Source organism: Protobothrops mucrosquamatus, unplaced genomic scaffold (assembly GCF_001527695.2).
Source record: "Protobothrops mucrosquamatus isolate PMUCROS unplaced genomic scaffold, P.Mucros_1.0 scaffold_80, whole genome shotgun sequence".
In the NCBI taxonomy this organism is placed as follows: Eukaryota; Metazoa; Chordata; class Lepidosauria; order Squamata; family Viperidae; genus Protobothrops; species Protobothrops mucrosquamatus.
The window spans coordinates 25,814-48,378 of NW_015386156.1; the positions used below are offsets into that span (position 1 = coordinate 25,814).

Below are 22,565 nucleotides of genomic sequence, written 5' to 3' on the forward strand. Positions count from 1 at the left end.
CTGGGTTTGAGTGTTTCAAAACTGGCTCTGCAGCAAAGAGCTGCTTCAGTTTTTCAAAGGCCGCTTGGCATTTGATGGACCAATTTAGTGCCTGACTCGACTTGGGTTTCACCCCTCCCCCCGTCTTGAGCAGGTTGGTGATGGCAGGGCTATTTGGGCAAATGTAGGGGTGAACTGCTGGTAAAAGTTCGCAAATCCCAGGAAGCTCTGTAACTGCCTCCTGGTCCGAGGGGCCTTCCATTCCAGGATTGCTCTCACCTTAATTGGGTCCATTTCCATCCCATCCTTGGAGATGTGATATCCCAGGTAGTCTAGGCTGGTCTTGTGGAAGTCACATTTAGATACTTTGTGTACAACTGGGCTTTGCGCAACTTCTCAAGTACTGCCCTCACTAGCCTTATGTGCTCTTCCATGGTTTTGGTATAAATTAGAATGTCATCTAGGTATACCAGAACCCGTTTGTAGAGGTGTTCATGCAGGACCTCGTTTATTAACTGTATGAATACTGCTGGCATCCCTTGAAGTCCAAATGGCATCACCCAAAATTAGTAGCAACCCAGAGGGCAGTTAAATGCAGTTTTCCACTCATCCCCCTCTTTAATCCTCATTTGGTAATAGGCTTCCCTCAAGTCCAGCTTAGTGAAGATCTTCCTCTTTGTGTTCCTAGCATGTTTTTCATGAGGGGGTGGGGATACATATTCTCCATGCAGATACGATTCAGTCCATGGTAATCCACACATAATCTAAGAGACCCATCTTTCTTCTCTTTGAAAAGCACAGGGACAGCCATCCTTGACTTTGCTGGCTGGATAACTCCCCTGGGTAAGTTCTTGCCTATAAACCCCCAAAGTTCTTCCATCTCCCTCAGTGTCATGGACTACTTCTTTGGCTTGGGTAATTTAGCCCCTGGCAAGATCTCAATAGCACAGCCTGTGGGGCGATGAGACAGGAGCACATCTGATTCCCTTTTGCTGAATTTACTAGGTCGCAGTATTCAAAAGAAATGAACGGCTCTAACTCCTCACTTTCATTTAGTGTATTCACTGACTCTGCTTTCAATCTTTGCTTTTCTAATCACAGGCTTGTATCTGGTGTTTGGTGCTTCCACTAGCTCCTGTTGGCTATCCGCTTTCTTCCTCATTTGCCATTTGTTGCTGTCCCAATTTACTGATGGATTCCATTTCCTCAACCAGACTAGGACCTAGGACCTTGGTCTAGGTCATTCCAGGAGCCACAATAAAATGGAGAGTCTCTATGTGGGTCCCATCCCTGAGGCTCACTGGCTCTGTTAGGCGGGTTGCTGGCACCCCTCCCATAAGGGAACCATTTAACTCAGAGAACCCCATGGGCTGCCTTAACTTCCTCAGCCTAAGTCCTAGTTTCTCCACTGTCTGAAGGCCAATTAGGCACTGAATGCACCCCAAGTCCAGCAAGGCCATGAGGGCCCCCCTTACTCCTGAGGAGGGCACCAATATCTCCACCCGGGTTGTCATAGGGATGATGGTGCCACTTACCATTGGGTCATCTTCCCCTTCACTGTTGCTCTCGTAGAAGACCAAGCTGGGCTTGTTGTGGGCCAGAATTCCCTTCCCTTCACTGGATTGGGGAGAGACCTCCACAGCCTGTTGAGCCACCAGTGTTTTCTCCTCTAGTTTTGCGGGTGGTTTTTTCAGCTTTGGTTAGGCTGGGGCTCGCGGTGCAGATGCTGGCTGTGGCATGAGGCAATTGGCTGTTTGGTGGCCTTTCGACAGGGCTTCTCCCTCATGGCAGGGGGCACACCACATCTTCCTCCATGGGGCGCTGGGTGTCTCTTGGGCATTCGGCAGGGCCATTCTCATGTGCAGCATGTTCCATCAGGTCAAGCTCCATATTTATGGCTAACTGGTAACATGCTCGAAGGTCACAGGGCACCTCCTGGGACAGGTAGTTGTAATGCAGCTCCTTGTTCAGCCCCTCCCAAAATTGGTAAAGCAGCATGCACTCAGGTCAATTTCTCAGGTGAGCTGCCAGTTTATGAAAATCTTGGATGTACTCCGCCACTGGCTGCTTGCCCTGCCACAGGGAGCAGATGTATGCCGGGCTGCTGTGGGGTCCTTGAATCTGTCTCACAACATCTTCATGAAAGTGTCCAGGTCTTGAAGCTCTGGAGCCCCCTTGTCGCGGAGAGACACCAGCCATCCCGCTACATTCCCCTTCAGGTTGGATGTAACAGCATTGATCTGGGCACGCATGTCCAGGTACATTGCTCCATGGCATTCCTTATAGTTCCAGACCTGGGTCAGGAAGTAGGCCAAGTTGTCGGGTCACCCATCAAATCGCACCACTAGGTGAGGCACTGGTCAGTCCTCTTGCACTACAACGTACCCAGGCAGCAACCCCACTGCTGCCAGGAGTGCCTGAACAGGGATGCCAGCTGCCACTGGGGCTATGTGAGTTGGTCCCTGCCCCTTGGGGGGGGGCTTCCACTGCCTCAAGTGGGGTCAGCACCATTGGCTGTAGGAGGGGAGGAGACAGGATAGGCGCGGTTTCATCCCCCTGTCCTGACTCCTGTGATTGCTGCCCTCGGTGAGGTGGCTTCCCTGACCTCCAGCCTGACAAACTTCTCCCTCAGCTGTTCCATCGATGGACTGTGAGCTGTGGCTGCGAACTTCCACTCGGTTGGGTCATCCCACTCGGCTGCTTGTCTAGCCTTCTACTTACTTCCCCGTGACTCCAGGGGGGACCGGTTAATCCTCTGCTTCTGCCACCTTTCCCACATGGCTCGTTCACTGGCCCTTGGGACCCAAATAGGGTCCTTCCATCAACTCTCTACCCCTTGAGCACAGGTTGTTGCTCCGGGTTCTCAGCCCTCTGTTTGGGGCGTGCGCCAGCTGCTTGCATTCTGGCTACAGCTTAGGCCACCACCAGGGTCTCTCGAGAGGAGGCTTCCCCTGGCTTCACCTCCCTCTGTTCCTTTGTTGGCTGCTGACATCTCAAAAGTGCCAACCTCCTGGTGGGGTCCAAGTAGGCTGTTACAGAGAGAGCTGGTTTAATGTCAACTGTCCAGTTGGCGAATCCAAAAAAAGAAACTCTTGGGATGTTATTTTACCAAGAGTATAGAAGTTTACTGAATAAACCAGATTGACACAGAAGAAGCTAAACCAGCTCTAGATTTCCCGTGCAAAAGCAAGCGTAGTTAATTCCCCCTTTTCCTACGGGCCACCCACAGTCCATTACGTCCACCAATCACTTCTGTTCATTTTGTTATGTCAACCAGCCAGCCACTCTGGGACATCTGCTCGGTGCGTCCTTGAGATGAAAGCAATATCTCACGAGAGCTGACAGATGCTTGGATGTTATTCCCTTCCCCTCATATTCCATCCGCCCCTCCCTTTTTCTGTCAAGTTGCGAGCGAAGCAGAATCTAGGTGAAAGTACAAGTCAATCTTGACAGTTACCAAGAAAACTGCAGGGACTAGTTCAGGCAGTCTCCAAGATTCAAGACTGATTTGAAAGCCCACACAGTTACTTTTGACAATGCATGGAGAAAGTGATTTCAAGTTTTACATAAATGACAAAAAATAGAGCTAGTGGATGAAATTGAACGTTTATAGAATGCTTACAAGATGTTAAAGATGAGAATGGGGATGATGGAATTTCATGATGGAAAAACGCTAGGAGAAAGATCGTGGGTAGCACGGGGCCTGACATGAGTATGTAAAAGTTTATTGAAAGAAAGAATGACTGTGAATAAGAGCTTGCTTCTACCCATTTTGTTATCTGGAAGGGAGTGCTAGGTGTATCAGAAGAAAACTAAAAGTAATTTGAATGAAGTGGGAATGGGTTGCTGAAAAGGAGTACAGTATGTGGCAGCACAGGAATGCGTATTAAATAGAGATGGGTGATGTGTACAAAAAAGGAACTGTGAGGTGGTTTGGTTTTATATAGAGAGAGAATGAACAAGGATCAAATCACTACTAGACCAATACATGATGGAAAAGTGAACTGAGAGGAAGAGGAAGGCCAAGATAATTGTGTTTGGATGGACTTCCTAAGATCCTCACAGACTTTGAAGTGAAACATTTAAAGAACGAAGGCCTTCCCATCTTAATAATCTCCAGATATCAGGACAAGACATTAACATCATCTCCAGTCTGATCTGATATGGCAATGTAAAGTTGGGCTAGCAATAGCATATTGATATTCATGATACTTTATTCTAAACTGATGGATGTCCTCTCCCAGAGACTTCATGTAAAAGTTAAAGGGGGGGGGGCGAAGTATTATAGGCACCAAATTGACCTTCCTTCTTCTATAAATAGCAATGGGGGTGGGAGAGAAAAAAACTCTCCTTTATTTCCAATCTAACAGCAGCAAAGCCATCAAAGTATAGTCATCAGTAGCAACAACAAATAAAAACCAAGCGTAACACAATAATGGGAGCAGCAGAATGGGAAGCTCATAAACATGAACTGTCAGTTGCTCTGTGTCAGGTAAAAAATGAGGAAAATGAAATTGTACCAAGAATGTCACCCTCAAGAGACGACACAATGCAGGACAATTGCCCTGAAGCAATCATTAAAGCACCTTATCTGTCTACTTGATCAATTTCCTCTATTAAGAGCATCACATGACAGTTGGAATCATTGACCAAAATAGGCAATTACTGGGTTCAATAAAGTATCCATAGGAAGAAACCAACAACTTTAATGAACCTTATAGTATGTGCAGGAATAATTTGAAGATCTTTACAGGAAAAACAAAAATAAAAGGGTAAAAGGAGGAATTGCAGGATAATTAGGATATAGCATTATACAAAGAAAATGTACTTAGAAACAATTATCAGTTTTCTGTGCAGTTAGATAGTATTATACTATGTGCCTGCATGCACACTCATTTGTATTTCTCACAATTACCATAGCACACAGCTACCCAGCTGAGTGATCATGCTTACTTTCATTATCCAACATTTTATGTCCTCTGGCACAGATGTTTGCTCATCCCTCTCATAATGCTTATTATGCCATGACATTACCCTGTTCTGAAAACTGCATTTATTTTATTCAAGACTGTAATTTAGGAACTGCTCAGTGCTTCTGTGAATGGCAAAGCAGAGCTATATTTTCCAACAAATTCCAAAAGGAGCAGCCAATTAGCACTCCTATCTGAAATTGAACTTGCAAGGTCCAATTGGGAGAAAATTTGTATAAGCTGAGCAACCGTTTTATACTTTACAGAAAAGCACTTTATACACAGGAAAAGTATATTTGGTCTAAATTTCATATTTGCATTGTTTGCTCACAGGTTCATCCCTGCTAGTTAGAAAATATTGAGGGAACTATTACTTTATATCCAACATAGCATCACATGGTTTGCTTTTCTTAAGGCAAACAAATTACCATAGCAGTCGCTTTGCTTAGCAACGGAAGTTCTGATCCTGGTTGTGGTCATAAGTTGAGGACTACCTGTATACCATTGTCAGTATACAGTCTCTCTACCATGTTCGTTATATAGATGAAAGTATTAGGCTGATATTTTCAGCTAAAGGAAAACACATTCTGGCCTCTCTCAGAGAGGGGAGCAGGGGACAGGAAGGCTGGGTGCAGGAATACTATAATCAAAAGAGGAAAATGAGCCTAATGTATCAATTGGCTAAAAGAAGGGGGGGGGGACTTAAAAGAACAAAACAGTATTTGCAGTGAACTTTGGCTTGCTTACCCCCGGCCCAGAGGAGTGGGAGCAAACATACCTTAAAAATGCAGACTAGAAAGGAAACTCTTTTATCTTTCAAAATTGCCTAGGAATGGTGCGCTTCCAGCAGGTTCATGATGCCATACAGTGGGAAGAAATAATAGTTTAAAAAATAATCTAGAGATTAATCTGTCTCTAGAGAAATCTGCTAGTTGCATTCCTTGGTTTATTCCTTAATACAAAGTCAAGCTATTAAGTACCCTTTGAAAAAGCTGCCATGATTATTCACTACAAGCCAGAAGGCAGCATGAAAATCAAACATAGACCAATAAAATACATATACAAGATTTTCTAAATAAAAGTAGCTTTCTTTAACTGTAGGTCATGTAAACTCAGAAGAGCTACTTATGAGTTTTGTTATTAACATTTACTTTTTCCATTTTCAGTAAACCACACTGCATTTATCTACATTTAAAATATGCCTAAAAGGATTTTTTCCCTCTCTCATATCCAGACAGGAATCATGGTTAAAAAGTATAGTTACACCTGTCCCCCTAAATGATCAATACCAGTTTCAAATTTGAATAATTATGTCAATCAGTGTTATATTCTTGTAGGGTTGACAATATTCCCAAGTAATATTGTGTTTTAACTTTAAAATAAGCAGTCCTTAAGCACATCGTTCAATATTAGGAAGTCAGGAGACTCTATTGTGCAATTTGCATATTTTGTAATTTGTTTTCATCATTATTATTTAATAGCAACATTTATTTTTTTTAATTCAAACTGCAGGTCATAACTATGAGTCGCATTGATTTCTCTTCAAGTATTGTGCTTGAATTAGTTGGCCTGCTAGGACAGTGATGGCGAACCTTTTAGAGACCGAGTGCCCAAAAACTGGCCCTGCCCCCGCTCCACCCCCTGCCCCCGCTCCACCCCCTGCCCCGTGCCCGCTCTGCCCCCCATCCCCCACCCTGCCTGCCCACAGATCACTCACCGCCTCAAGGTCCCACCACAGATTGCCCAGGCAGTCCAGCAGTGCTATGGAGGCCACACTNCCCCTGCCCTGCCTGCCCCCAGGACCACTCACCGCCTCCAGGGCCCGCCACAGATCGCCCAGGCAGCGCTATGGTGGCCACACCCTCTGCCCACGCCCTGCAGCATCAACTGCATGATGGGCATGTGTGAGGGCAGAGTCTTGTCTACACTGCCTGGCTGCCATGTCCTTGGCTGCACTGCTCTATGTGGGCCACGCTCGGGGGTGACTCTCCTTCAGGGGGTCTGCTGGAGAGAGGAGGGGGTCGTAGGGGAGGCAAGGCTGGGGCAACGGCACGTGTGCCCACAGAGAGGGCTCCGAGTGCCGCCTCTGGCACTTGTGCCATAGGTTCGCCACCACTGGGCTAGAATGTATTTTTCCCTGAAGAGATCTGTACTAAAAATTGTTACATATAAAGTCCTCTAAAACCAATTGTATTTCAACAAGAAATTAAGTGTTATATAAAAAAATAGGTTCAGCATGTTCAGGAACCCCTGAATTTGCTTTTCTATGCAGGTTTAGGTTCCTCTGTTGGCTTCTGGTTTCACACCTGAAACATTGGTGCTTTACCAGACATTCCTGGTTTGAGATAAAAGCCAGCCACCAGAATACAGAAAGAGGTTGGAAGGGACCAGGGTCATATGATCACGACCTGCAGCCTTCCCAGCTGGCTTCAGACAAGCAAAGTTAACAGGGGAAGCAGGATCTGCTTACCCATCATGTGATTCACTTAACAACCATGGCAGAAGGTCATAAAATCAAGTGCAACTCACTTAACAGCCACCTTGATCAGCAGCAAAATTCTGATTCCAATTGTGATCATCATAAGGCGAGGACTACCACTATCAGAAGAACTAGCAACACTGACTGAACAATCAAACGGAGCAGGTTGGGGGGCTGCGGAGGAAAAAATTGAGTTGTACACATCTTTGCATGCCTGCTTCCATTCCGGGTACAATGTGCAGTGAAATGACCCCACAACTCAGCAACTCTGAGCTATGAAACACGAATACAGAGTGCTAGAATGAGAGTGCCACAAGTTGAAAATTGGTAGTAAGTCAGATTAATTAAACATTAATTAGAACAGCATTAATTTAAATCAGAAACAAGTGTAGTGACTAAGTATTTACATGTTTTGTGCACGTACCCCAAAGTAAACTAAAGTCAAACTTGTGCAATCGATTGAAAAATAATGTTTACGACACATTTAATTGGGTTCCGTAGACTGCAATTGAAAGCGAAATTTAGGCGCTCCAGGGCAAATGAATTCGTAAATGAGCAGAAACTGACATCTTTTTGCAAATCTGAATGCATACTTACTACTTAAGTGTAATTTATCAATGCAATGTTTTTTTTAAAAAACAGTGAATATGATAGGTGACGAAATTTATGTTGATATTAAATGCGAGTTATCAACATACTAAAGTAATAGAATCATGGCAAATTGCTGGCTAGCAAAGAACAGTGTTACCTAATGGGACCAGAGGTGTTGAAATGTTTATTTTTTAGGTAGTATTTCTACAGGAAAAACTTCTGAGATGCGAGAATGGACTCTAAAGAGACCCTTATATACTTCTCTAAACACTCTTATGACATGACAGGAATACCTCTTATATTGACTCCAATAATATGTTCTCACCTCAAACTTCTGTCTGAGTTCTGCATTTCCAACGTCATCAGCTTCTGGTATTGGCACATTATAATACTCGCCTTCTTCCTGGTTAAGTAATTTATACCTGAACAATATGAGGAAAATAATTTGAGATATATAAAAAGGATTGTTTTATGCATTTTAGTCTTACTATTTGAACGCAGGCCATTTTTTTTTTCAGAAGAAGAAAAGACCAGAAATAGGAAGCAGTGGACAGTCCTAGTATTCTAAATTTACTGAGGCCAAAAAGGCTCTCCTTAATAAATGATGGTAAATAATCTTAAAAAGTGCAGCATTTGCCTGCAGTAAGAAATTAGCACAGAAGATCCTAAGTAGGCAGCTGGTTTGAAGGCTGCTTCATCCCTTCCGGAGAAACCAGGAAGAGGGTTGTATCATTGCCTTGGATTCTTCTACCCTTTGGGGAACCAACTGAAAAAAAAAGATGCTGTTTCTACATCAAAGCAAGTTACTGACTGAAGTATTATTTCAAAACTCAGCAACTTTTATGCTTTCCAATTCTTATAAGCTAATAATTACACATTCTGTAACTATCTAACTGACACCGCGACAAAGCATTTCAACAATTGAGTAGAATTTATGGTTAATATGTTAAATAGTCAAAGGTTACAAAGATGTCTTACCACCCACAAGCTGGTGACTTCATCAGTTCCGACACCCCAAAAGAAAGAGATCCCATGAAGTCATTCCTGGTGGTTCGATCCCAATCCCAGACTTCCACTGATAATCTTCTGTCTTTGTCGGTGGGCTTTAATTTACTATGAACAGAAAAATAAGTTAGCTTATTTAGGCATTCGTACAACAAAATGTCACTGTAATAGGGCTAAGCAAAGTATCCAAATGCAACTTACAATGTGAAGGACTCATTCCAGTGTGGATTGAGTGTTGAGCGGATGGTTTTTGTCTTCTGTTTACTTTCATTCTTAGGATCTGGAATAAGTTTCAGTTTAACATACGGGTCTGAGAGTCCATTAGGATCCATAGGGATTAGATTTCTTGCATCCCGCACTGCAAATATACAAAATAGCTAAGTAAGTTGTAAAGATTATAAAAATAAGCCAGCTGGATGACCTTGGACCAGTCCCTCTCTTTCTGTTCAACCCACCTCGTGGGGATTGTTGTTGCAAGGCAAATAGGAGAAGGAAGGGGTATTAGGTGTGTTTGCTGCCTCAATTTAAAAAACAACAACAATAAAGGTGGGAAATAAATAAAGACTTCTATTGTAACACATTCGACACAACCTTGTGCCATATTCCTACATTAAATATTAAAAACAAGCAGCAAAATGTTATTAGAGATTTGTCATTCATTTGAGAAAGAGTAAAGAGAAGAAAAAGGATTTAGTATGATATGCTAGGACAGTGATGGCAAACCTTTTAGAGACTGAGTGCCCAAGCAACAGAAATTTTGTGCTCGGTTGTGGTCCTAAGTTGAGAATTACTTGTACTGGATCAGTACAAATAGGGATTCTAATTTTGCCGTTGAAATAGTCACCATTATGCCTGGCTTTGCATTCCTGAGTTGATCCATCTGTTTTCAGTACAGAACGTTCAGCTTACATTTGTTCAACAGAGAACACAATCATACTGATGGGCTTATCAGCATTCTAATTAAGCTGAAAAAAAATGGGGAATCCACTAAACAAACAAATACAAACAAAAATCTTAATAAAATTTGACTATTTTGCCAGAACAAGCTGACGGCCTGATCTTGGGCTTCTGGGAAGGTAAAATAGGTGGGTTATCTACCCATCCTTGCTGTAGAGTTATAATTATCAAAATCTTTTAATCTCTACAAAAGTAATTTTAACACACCCTCTTATTTTTCTTGGAGCAGTAACGACTGACGATTGGTTCCCAGTGAAACTCAAAATAGATCTCCAAGCTAGTCTGGGAAGCCCAGGAACCAGAATGGGTTCTCTGAATTTTGTCTTGATTTTAATAATCTTTCAGGTCCAACCAAAACAGAGAACGAACTGGCTTTTATTCAGGTTGGAGAAGTTTTATTTGCTGAAAATAACACTCTTTTTTTCAAATGAAAAAAAGAGAGTAATATTTTTTTTTTAAAAAGTACTCTTCACACATGCAAGTTCTTCCTGTGGCAGAAGTATATTTGATCCAGTCAAGGCTTCTCTGGGAGTAACAGAGATGTCAGCCCTGCCATCTTTGGCTTCATGCCTCGCTGGCATCCTGCCATCAGCTTCAGGGGGCAGGAGAAGAGCAAGTGGGAAATAAACATGCATGGGGCATAGGTGGGGAAAAGTGGGGAGATGACAGCTTCACAGAGACCAAGGACGCAAGAAACCAGCCTGGGCCAGTCTTCAAGGCCATGAAACTTGAGAAGCTTGAGAATGGAATGTGGATTGCTCCAAACATCCTGAGAGGTTCTTAAAACATTCATATAGCTTGCGCCCCTGCCCTGCTCCGCCCCCTGCTCTGCCAACCCGCAGGGCCACCCACCACCTCCACAGCCCGCTGATCGCCCAGATGCCCCAGCAGCACTATGGCAGCTACACCCTCCGCACGACAGGGTGCAAGGGTGGAGTCTTGTCCCTGCTGCCTGACTGCCATGTCCTTGGCTGCGCTGCTCCATGCGGGCTGAGCTTGGGGGCGACTCTCCTCCGGGGGGGCTGCTGATGAGGAGGGGGCCGTGGGGGGAGGCGGGGCTGAGCCGATGGCGCACGTGTCCACAGAGAGGGCTCTGAGTGCCACCTCTGGCATGCGTGCCATAGGTTCGCCACCACTGGCCTATAACTTCAACCAAACACAGTCAAGGGTCTTTTTTCCTAAGGGATCTGACTGGGGCAGGTCTGACAGGAGGAATATTTTATTTTCTCCTGCAGTCTCTACTATTTGGAGTTATTCCAGAGATTGCCTAAAACTCTGGAGCAGAATGTTGTAGAGGGAAGTAGCATCAGCAAACCTTTCCTCTTCCAATAAAGTTATCTTCTACCATCTTTCTGTTAATTGAATTGAATATCTGAGAAACCATCTTTCCGCAATGGGATTGACCTGCCCCACTCATGCTGGCAGAAGGGGCCTACTACAGACCCCATCAGCCAAGGAAGTTTGTCTGGTGAAGTCCAGGAGAAGAGCCTTTTCTGACACAGCCTCCACCCTTTGGGACTGGGGTAGGCAACCTTGGCTTTTTTATGACCTGTGGACTTCAACTCCCAGAAGTCCACGAGTCATAAAAGAGCCAAGGTTGCCTACCCCTGCTTTGGGACATCTTGCTGCAGGAGATGAGATTCGTCTCCTTTCTTTTGGCCTTCAGAAAAAGCCTTAAAACCTGGCTGTGCTGGTGGCACGGGGTCTTGAAGGAGAAACTGTTGGTTGGAGATGGCTTGTGCAGTAACAGAGAAGACACCATCACTTCTCTGCCCCAACCCATGGTTTTTTAGTTTGTTTTAATTTTTTGTAATTTCATTCTGTTCTTATAATTGTTTTATCTGTATGTTTTATTACATTGTAAGCTGATAAATTTAATAAACAGTAATAAAAAACCCTTATTTATCTACAAAATCAATAAAGAAAAACAGGAGAGAGATAAAATATATGATGCAGGTAGTTTTTTTTTTAGCTCATGCCTCTTAACTTTCTTTAATATCTAAAAATTAAAAAAAATAGAACTTAGGCAAACTTGCTAGATAAACATTGCACAACATTCTGTAAACTTTAAATTTGGCCACCAATGCAGAAACAACTTAGCCATAAATTGCAAGTCAGAACATTTTTCCAGACAGCTTCTGAGAACATGACCCATTTTCCTTTCTGAAAATAAAGGAATGATTGTGGTGGGAATTACAGCAACACAGTACTGCCTTTGTCTATCAGAAATAATAAACAACGAAAAGCAAAAGGCTCAGAATATCTGGCCATGTCACCAAAACAACCAGTAAAATGTGCATAATTGTTCAGTAAAAGGTCAGTTGAATCATTTTAGATTCTATAATATTAAATCTGGCACTAAAAAACCTCTACCTTGTAACACGGGCTGAAGAAAACAAGCATTTAGGTAGAATAAAATTACCTTTTTTGCAAAATCCAAATGCATAAAAAGTGAATAAATAAGTAGAATTTATAAATAAGTATCATTTATTTGAATGATAGGGTAACTAGAATAACATACAGTATTTAATTTTTCAGCTGGGGATGAATGTTAAATGTGTATCTATATATCCATCCATATCCCAATATCTATATATCTAGACAGACAGACAGACAGATAAATGGAACTTGTTCCTGCAAGAATGTTGAGAGATTAGAGAACCCCAAAAGTTGAACTATCACTTCCATATTTAATTGTTGAATGGGATGGCTGGAATATGATGGGAGGTATAGTTCATTGACTTTTGGTTTGCCACAATTCACTATCCTTCCATAAATAATTTTCATTTCATGACATGTGGAAGTGCCTTCTCACTCCCCAACCCCCCCATTATCTTATTTTAATAGAANAGAACTGTTAGTTCAGATTGGGACAAAATGCATGCATGTAGGATTGATGTCGACCAATGTAATTATTTTCCTTTTCTGTCTGCAATCCAATTATAAAAGAGTAGATTTATAATTTAACTGAATTGTATTATTCTCATTAAAATACATTTGAATTTTTCAAAAAACATACTGGTATATTTTATAACTACTTGGGCATGATTCAAAAAACATACTGGTATATTTTATAACTACTTGGGCATATTTTATAACTACTTGGGCATGCTGAACTAGAAACAGTGTTAACCAAAAATGAAATATAGCACCAATACGTCTTCTTACCAATAAATCATATCCCAGGAACAACTATTTCAAATATAAGAACAAGAACTGCATACTCAACACTTTCACAATTTTATCTGCTAGCCTCTTCAACATGTTGAGGGGATAAAAAAAAAGATGGTACCTAATCTAATTAAGGATAAATTATCCTTAATTAATCTAATTAAGGATAAATTGAAGCACCTACCAAGGTGCTTCCGGATTGAAAGGACTAGCTCAGTGGTTCTCAACCTTTTTAATGCCGCGACCCCAACCGGTTGTAAGTCGAGGACTAAACCGGTCGTAAGTCGAGGACTAAACTGGTCGTAAGTTGAAGACTACCCAACTGGTCGTAAGTCGAGGACTTTCCCTGCCCGGGAGCGCCGCACATGCGTGGTTCGGCCCCCTGCACCGGCCGAGGCGTAGCTGGCAAGCAGCAGAGATGGAGCAGGCCAACCACCAGCTGGACCAGCTCAAGGGAGGTAAGGCACCCGCCGGAAAAGGGGAAAAAAATGGCGGACAAAAAAAATGGCGGACAGCCTTGCTTGGCGACCCCTGTGAAATGGTCGATCGACCCAAATGGGGTCCCGACCCACAGGTTGAGAACCACTGGATTCGCTAGTGACATCACTGTTGTCCAGGAAATACCTGATGGGGCTCCTTTCATGTCCCTGGTATTTTTCAATAAAGTGGCACCTATTTATCTACTTGCATTTGCATGCTTTCCAACTATTAGGTTGGCAGGATCTGGGACAAATTGATGGAAGCTCATTCCGTCACATGGCTCGCTCTTGGGTTTTGAACTGCTGAGCCATTGATCTCTCAATGGTCTTCTGACTGAGCGTTCTAACCATGAGCCATTTTTTAAGATTATATTAAAAACATTATGGCATTTTTGCCACTGCATTTATACATATTCTAAAAATAATGAATAGCCACTGACTATTGTTTAGTAATGGAACCTTTGTAGTACTTGGCTAAGCTTCCACAATGAGTGCATTCATGGGGTTTGAAAGAAACAATGCCACAACTCAGAACTAAATGTGTATTGCAGAGTCTGCTGGCTGTTCCAAAAGGTTTCTTTTCCATCTCTCTTTACTAGTTCTTCATGAAATAAACTAGAATCCCTGGTTTGCATGACTTGATTCATTTGGACATTGGCAACTGTGTCACTCTACTGCTTGTCCATGGCTAAGCCCTAATACCATTTAGCCTGGTGTATGAATGTGGTCAATATTACAAATGTGGGCCAAAATTATCTTCCACTGTAAAAGGAGAAGAACCAAGGCTAAAGGAGATAAGAGTACAAAAATAATAATGAAGAAAAGTGTTTAAAGTCAGAGGAAAAAACCCTTAATTTTTAGATTAAGACAGTAGTGCTCATTTGTTTAAGCACAGATCTAACTCAAATAAGTTTTGGCATCAATTAAAAATAGATTTTTAAAATGTTGAAACTGTGACACCAACCACAGATTTGATAGTTAGAGTGAGGAATGGTGACAGGTTCAGAAGCCAGTCAGTTGTACATGTCAAAATCTCACTTGAGGGGGGGGGGGGAGGAATCAAAATGGTTCTATAAAGTCATAAATATTTATGGCAGTTATATTCTCAGCTGAAATACAAACAGATCAATATTAAAAGGAGGACTACTATTTGTTGGTGGCAAAAGCAAAAGCTCCCACAAAAAAATGAGTTAATAAAGCTGACAGGTCCATATGTAATATTAACTGGAGAAGGATCTAGGGGCATACAGTAGATAGAGGGAAGATGCTAAAACCTGCACCGGGAAGGATTGAAGAATATGTAGAGCATATAGGAAGGTTTAATCTTACATGTTCATTTCAAACGGTCTATTTCAAAAGTCTATGTCCAAGACTTCTATCCTCAAAATAGATCATGTAATGCAGGCAAGTCTAATTCTCTTAACTGAAAATTCTTAGTGTGCACAAAAGAAAATAATCTTCTTCTGGCTAATTGTGTCTAGAGTCAACTAGTTTTCTCCTTCCTAATTCTGTCTAGAAGCTCCACTTTATGTCCATCTGTGTTGCCACTCAGAAACACAGCTTCTCCCCAATTACAGGGATATATTGCTGCCCTCACACATTAAATAAAATATTTATACTTCATGATTCAGCTCAAACAGTATGTTTGTACATGGGGGTAATGAGAGTCAGTTTAGTCTAGTGGTTAAGGTGCCAGTCTAGAAACCAGGAGACAATCAGTTCTAGTCCTATCTTAAGCATGAAAAAAGCAACTGGTTGACTTTAGACCAATCATCAGGGTCCTGCCTTGGGCATGAAAGCTGCTGGGTGACTTTTGGTCAGTCACTCTTTCTCAGCCCAACACATCATGCAGGGTTCTTGTTGTGGGGAAAATAGGAGAATAAGGAAATATTAGGTATGTTCGCCGACTTGTGTTATTTATAAAAATAATAAAGGTGGGATTAATTAAATGCTTAGAGAAAAAAGACCAAGTAAGAATTGCATGGCTGAACATGCTTCCCTTCCCTTCCCTTCATTTGCTATATTTAATCATTTCTTTCAAACAAAAGTATTTCTATTTTATTTCTCATGACACTGAATATCAAGAAAGAAAGGAGAGAGAGAGAGAGAGAGAGAAAGAGAGAGAGAGAGAAAGAAAGAAAGAAAGAGAGAGAGAGAGAGAGAGAGAAAGAAAGAAAGAAAGAAAGAAAGAAAGAAAGAAAGAAAGAAAGAAAGAAAGAAAGAAAGAAAGAAAGAAAGAAAGAAAGAAAGATTCTTCAAGACACATTGTAGAAACCTACAGGTTAAAACACAGGCTGCTGAAAGAAAAAGTCTTTGCTTTCCTTGCCTTTGTTTTATAAGATCTGTTCTATTTGTACTTTTGTCAACATAATTAGTACTCTGATATCCTCTTTCTATTTAGCTGATCAAGGTTTATTATTTCCCCTTTTTGGTGATGGTGATCGGAAAGAATACCAATTAGAAAGGACTATCATTTCTATCAGTCTGCCTCTTTGATAGCAACCTGTCTTGGATGAGATAGGTCAAGAGAGGTCGGAAGCGGCAGCTTTTTCCCTTTCAAAATAAAAGGTTGGACATTAACATTCATGCATCAAGTAAAACATAAATTTTGAAAGCAAAGCCGTAATCAGTACCTTCTTTTGGAAGCAGTCTGAGTCAACTGCAAATTAGTTTGGGAAATTTGCTGGCTGATAATTTCCACCTGTTTTGTTCCAAATATATTGTAATGCTACATGCCTCAGATCCTGGAATAGGATGGCCAAGAAATCAAGTCCTCAACCAAGTCTAAATACTAAGTTTATTTACATGGGCATGCAAGCTGATATTCTTCAGAAGTTTTGGGTCAGAACTCCCACCATCTTTTGCCATTGGCTGAACCAGCTGTGACAGATGAAAAGTGGCCCTGTACACCTGGAGAACACTGTGCCTATTGTTGTTTCATTGTTTTACAAAGCCCAAGACCCCCTCCACTCCTTTGCATGTACTGTTCTGAGCTTCTTTTGTTCATATATCATATGGAAAATATCTGTAATAATCACATCTGCATTGAGATGAGATAATAATAATAATAATAATAATAATAATAATAATAATAATAATAATAATAATAATAATAATAATAATAATAATAATAATAATAATAATAATAATAATAATAATAATAATAATAAAGTTGGAAGGGACCTTGGAGGTCATCGAGTCCAGCCCCCTGCTCAGGCAGGAACCCTACACCATTTCGGACAGTTTCTTCTTAGAAACTTCCAGTGTTGGCGCATTCACCGCTTCTGGAGGCAGATTGTTCCACTGGTTAATTGTTCTAACTGTCAGGAAGTTTCTCCTTAGTTCTAAGTTGCTTCTCTCCTTGATCAGTTTCCACCCGTTGCTTCTTGTCCTGCCTTCAGGCGCTTTGGATAATAGCTTGACTCCCTCTTCTATGTGCAGCCCCTGAGATATTGGAACACTGCTATCATGTCCCCCCTCGTCCTTCTCTTTGTTAAACTAGACATACCCAATTCCAGCAGCCGTTCCTTATATCTTTTAGCCTCCAGTCCTTTGTTAAACCTGCACTGAGGAGAATACACTTTTAAGAGAAAGTGTAATACTTTCCTCATATGGAAAACAAGAAATCCAAAATTATTCCACTGAGGTGTCTAAGGATGCAAGGTTAAGGAAGCATTGGATTTTCTCATTTTATTTGCCACAGAGTTACCCAATCATCACCAATATAAATTAGGAAGACTGTATTTTTTCCTATAGCATTAGGTTTCATCATGCTCGATGCCCTTCTATACCTTGAGGCACTGTAATACATTATGATTCTCAGTGCACCGAAGTTATTTTAATGTGTCTCTCAGGAGCAATAGCTCTTCATTATATTCTCAGGTTTTGACTCCTGAGGCATAATTCTGTAATAACCACAGAGCATTAAAAAGTTTCTATTTCACCCATGCTCTATACTGTAAGGTAGAGAACAGTGATTCATTTCTCTGAAAATAAGTTTAATACCTAACGTAATGACATTGTTGTAACTTTATTATACTATATTTGAAACAGAAAAAGAAAATGCTTTGGTGTAGTGATGAAGGCACAGGCTAAAAACCAGAAGGCTGGGAGTTCTAGTTTTGCTTTAGGCGTGAAAGCCAGCTGGGTGACTTTGGGCCAGTCACTCTCCCTCAACCCAGCTCACCTTACAGGGTTGTTGTTGTGGGGAAAATAGGAGGAGGAAGGAGTATTAGGTATGTTTGATACCCTGAATTATTCATTAAAAATAATACGGGGATAAAAAAAATCTTTTTTAAAAAAAAGGGAAAATATTTTTCAGTTCTACCCTATTCTAACCACAGAGATTTATTATTGTTACAGAAATCAAGGCATGAAAAATGTGTATATTCCCTCAAGATACTTTGTAGAATCAGTAAAGCATGGATAACTTTTCCCCACGATGATTGCCTTCTTGTAGGCCCTGCCTGAAGAAATAATATATCAACTAATAGTTTGTCTTGCTCCAAAGTTTAAATTCAGACATTCTTTCACAATTCATAAGATTCCATTTTCTGGGGAAGCCTAAAGGCATAGAACTAAAATTTTTAACATAACTCTCACCTTCTGAAAATGTCCATGTATTCTCTCCATTATGGGGGGGGGGGGAAAGCGAGAGCATGCATGAAGATAAAAATGATGAAATAGATGGCATGCCTTAAAAAATTAATCCGGTGATTTTTTTGGGGGGGGGGAGAGGGGGAAGGCAGGAGGAACTAATATCCTGAAGAGAATTCTTCTTTCTAAAACACATAATAAGTTGCAGTCCCTCATTTGGAGAGCTTCAATACAAAAAATTGTATTGAATTTTCAACCTAAGTTATAAATACCAGACTTTGTTTTATGTACTAGGACTAAATGCTAGAATTAAAAACAATGGCAATTTTACATGGCATCCAACCTTGCTGGATTTGACAGAAACATATTTAGCACAGATTATTTATCTACAAGACGTGTGTAGGAAGTGCCACAAGCAAGATGTGAAGGTAATTGCTTCCTCCCATTGTTGTTCCTCCAAGTACCATATAACAATCTTGATTAGTAGCCATTGACAAACTTACACAAATAAGAATTTGTCAAAAACATCCAAGCTAATAGCTATTGCTTTATCATAGGCGGACAATGACTTCCATAATTCAGTAGCACTGTGTGAAAAACTTCCCTTCAACAAGCAGAGTTATTACTAGAAGCCAACACTGGTTCGTCAAAAACAGATCATGCCAAACAAATCTTATTTCATTCTTTGACAAAGTAACTAAATTAGTGGACCAGCGAAATGTTGTGGACATTGTATACTTGGACTTCAGTAAGGCATAAAAAATGTGGAATAGAAAAATTCAGATGGATTTGTAACTGGCTGTCAAACTTCATTCAACGTGTAGTCCTCAGTGGAACTACATCTACATGGAGGGAAGCATGCAGGGGTACAACAAGGTTCTGTCTTAACCCCAGCATTCTTCAACATCTTCATAAATGGTTTAGATGAGGGCATAGAAGGGGAACTTATCAACTTTGCAGACAGTGCTAAACTGGCAGGAATAGCCAGTTGGAAGGAATAGCCAACAGTTTAGAAGATAGGTTCAAGATCCAGAAGGATCTTGACAGAGTTCAAAACTGGGCTCTATCCAACAAAATGCATTTCAGTGGTGAGAAAAGTAAAGTTTTATACTTAGGCAAGAAAAACCAAATGCATAGGTATAGAACAGATGGTACCTGGCTCAACAGCAGTCACTGTGATCTAGGGATTTAGAAGTCCTAGTGGACAACCACTTACGTATAAGCCAGCAATGTGCTGCAGCTGCCCCAAAAGTCAATGCAGTCCTAGACTGCATCAACAGAGGGATAGTATCAAAATCACCTGACGTGTAAGTACTTCTTTATGCTGTTTTGTAAGATTGCACTTGAAATGCTGTGTCAGTTCTGGCCACCACGATACAAAAAAAATATGTTGAGATTCTAGAAAGAGTGCAAAAAAGAGCAACAAAGATGATTAGAGAGCTGGAGGCTAAAACATACAATGAATGGTTGCAGGAACTGGGTATGTCTAGTCTAACAAAGAGAAGAACTAGGGGATGATATATAATAGCAATCTTCCAATATTTGAGGGATTGTCACACAGTAGAGGGGGGGTCAGCCTATTCTCTAAAAGACCTGAGGACAGGACAAGGAGAAACGGGCAAAAACTTATCAAGGAGAGATGCAGCCTAGAACCAAGGAGAAATTTCCTAACAGTGAGAACAATTGATCAGTGGAACAGCTTGCCTCCAGAAGTTGTGGGTGCTACCATCACTGGAGGTTTTTAAGAAGAGATTGGACAGCCATTTGTCTGAAATGGTATAGGGTCTCCTGCTTAAGCAGGGGGTTGGGACTAGAAGACTTCCAAGGTCCCTTCTAGCCCCATTGTTCTGCTATTCACCCCTCATTTAGCTTTATTTATTGGGTCTCAGAGTCTACTATTTTATGAGAAGGAGAAAATCTCCACCCCTGTCATAGATGATTGTGAAGAATCAAGGAAGGAAAAAAGGGAGGACATAGTACTGTTAATAGGCAACTGCCCACCAACTAACCAAAAAACAAAACAAAACAAAACAAACTCCTACTCCTTTTTCCAATTTGCTATAAAAGCAGGCCATGTGCTCTCTTTTAGCATGGCAAATCAAAAGAGTTAATTAGGAGACAGGAGGAGGAGGAGGAGAAGCATACAATAGAGAAAAGCTAAAGTACTGTACTAGCAGCCGAGTGGAGGTGGATAGTAATTCAGTGCTTCAAGGCTTATGTGACACTGTCAGTTTTGTATCAGCTTAACTGCCTTTTCTACCTTCAGGGCATCTGGCAAAGTAAGGCCTACTTTATTTATTTATTTAGCACAATGCATTTGAAGAGCAATTGGAAGTCTGATTCAGACTCCTACAGAATTCTGCCCTGGGTAACACTAAATTAAGCCCTAAGATCAGCAAAAATTAGAGGTAACTCAATACCACTTTCCGGAAGATGATTCAGAATACTGACACTCCTACATCTTCCCAGGCTAAGAATATCATGCTTCCTTCCACCTCAAGTTGTGAGGAGAGCTCCCCCATAATTTTCCTCTCCCTCAGCTATCCAGGGCTATGAGAACAGAGAAAACAGCATCTACCATTGGCAGTTCTCTTGAAATATCAGGCCAGCTAGTTTTGTTAAAATAGATTTCCCTACCAGATTCTTTTGTGTCTCACATCAGTGTTTCTCAACCTTGTCAGTTTGAAAATATGTGGACTTCAACTCCCTGAATCAGCCAACTGTCTCTGTGACACACACACTAAAAGGAAGAGATTTCTGATTTCATTCTTGTGGAAAATTTGCCACGAGCATAATAACCTTGTCACAGCAAATGCTAGGAATATTACAGATAGCGGCCTACTAAATTCAGTGTCAATTATATTGCCAACGACCTAAGAATAAAAATAGATCTAATATTTCTTCGCCTTTCCTAATTTGAAAAGAAAGTCTGCAGAAAGCTTAGCTTTCATTTTCATGGGCTGCTGCTTCAGAGGTGTCACTGAAGCTGAAAGGAAACCAAACTACCTTAAGCAGTAGGATTGACCTGCCTGCATTTTGAGAGTTGCGGTGAAACATGATTCAAATGTTTTCTAAAGTATTTAAAAAGAAAAAAGAAAACAAACATCTAGCTTTCTTGTTTCATTTTCTATTTTTGCAGTTTCAGATGAAGATAGATTCATAACGTTCTTCACTCGGTATAAGCATCCAAGCAAAAGCATTCCTAGCAGATGGAGGTCTACTTCCAATGAATACATTCAATAAAGGACAGCCCATCAGTTTTTCAAGTAAATTAATTCCACAGTCAAAACTCATGTTACTGTTGGGAAGCTGTTTCCTCGCCTTCAATTTTAACACAACCTAAATACAGTGTTTATTTTCTGCACCCTGAAAAAAATAAAGGAGAGATTTTGATGTACCCTTCTGTGATAGCTGACACTTTAAATATGTTATCACACCCCCAAAGCTAAAATACCAACTTCCTTCACATTTCCTCTTAAGATTTAGGCTCTAGTTGCCTGATCATCCTCAATGCCATTCTCTGAATATTTTATTGATTTATTTATTGTTTTAATTTATATGCCAACCATCTCATTGTCAAGCGACTTTGGGCAGCTTACAACCACATTGAAGTGTGATATAAAACAATAAAAACATCAAAAATATTAAGCATTAAGAATTAAAACATTAAAACTGACCAAGAACTAGATAAAAACGAATCAATGTGTAAACAGGGTGGAGGTGGGATCGTCTCCTAATCTACCTCCGTGGTGGGATGCTCCCATCGGGGTCCCAAGCCAGATGGCAGGTGTTCCTTTTTGGAAGGCCAGGGGGTGGGGGCAGATCCCACCTTGAGGGACATGATATTCCAAAGGGCAGGAGCCACAGCAGAAAAGGCGCTACTTTTGGACCCTGCCACCCAAAATTCATTCTCTCTCTCTCTCTCTCTCTCTCTCTCTCTCTCTCTCTCTCTCTCTCTCTCTCTCTCTCTCTGTATGTATGTATGTATGTATGTATGTATGTATGTATGTTCAAATTGGTTTTCTCCACACCTTTCTGAAAGGGCAGTCCCAGAGTTGGATACAATGCATCAGTGCAGACTAAGGTGAAAAAAAAACTATTTCCTGTAATCTGGAAATTATACTTCTGTTAATGCAGCCTAGCATCACATTTGCCTATTTTGCAGCTGCATCACATTGCTGACTTTTATTCAGTTTGTAATCAATTATCATTTCAAGATCTTTTTCTTAGTATTGTTGCATAACCAGGAAACATCATGCTGAATTAGGCCAAAAGTACATTGTGTTCCTTGCTGGAAGCCCCAAAGGAGAATATGGGCACACTGTGTCATTTTCCATC

At 41.1% G+C, this 22,565-nt stretch overlaps 1 protein-coding gene across 1 annotated transcript in view; it reads right to left on the bottom strand.

Annotated features, from left to right (window-relative positions):
- LOC107285845 (protein kinase C alpha type) overlaps positions 1–22,565 on the bottom strand; it is a 190,267-nt gene that overhangs the window by 25,331 nt on the left and 142,371 nt on the right. Inside the window, exons 6-8 of the mRNA XM_015814109.1 lie at positions 9,226–9,382; positions 8,998–9,132; positions 8,345–8,441 (exon numbers count right to left, since the gene is read on the bottom strand). Of these exons, the coding sequence (XP_015669595.1) occupies positions 8,345–8,441; positions 8,998–9,132; positions 9,226–9,382 (389 nt within the window). The remainder of the gene's footprint in view (positions 1–8,344; positions 8,442–8,997; positions 9,133–9,225; positions 9,383–22,565) is intronic.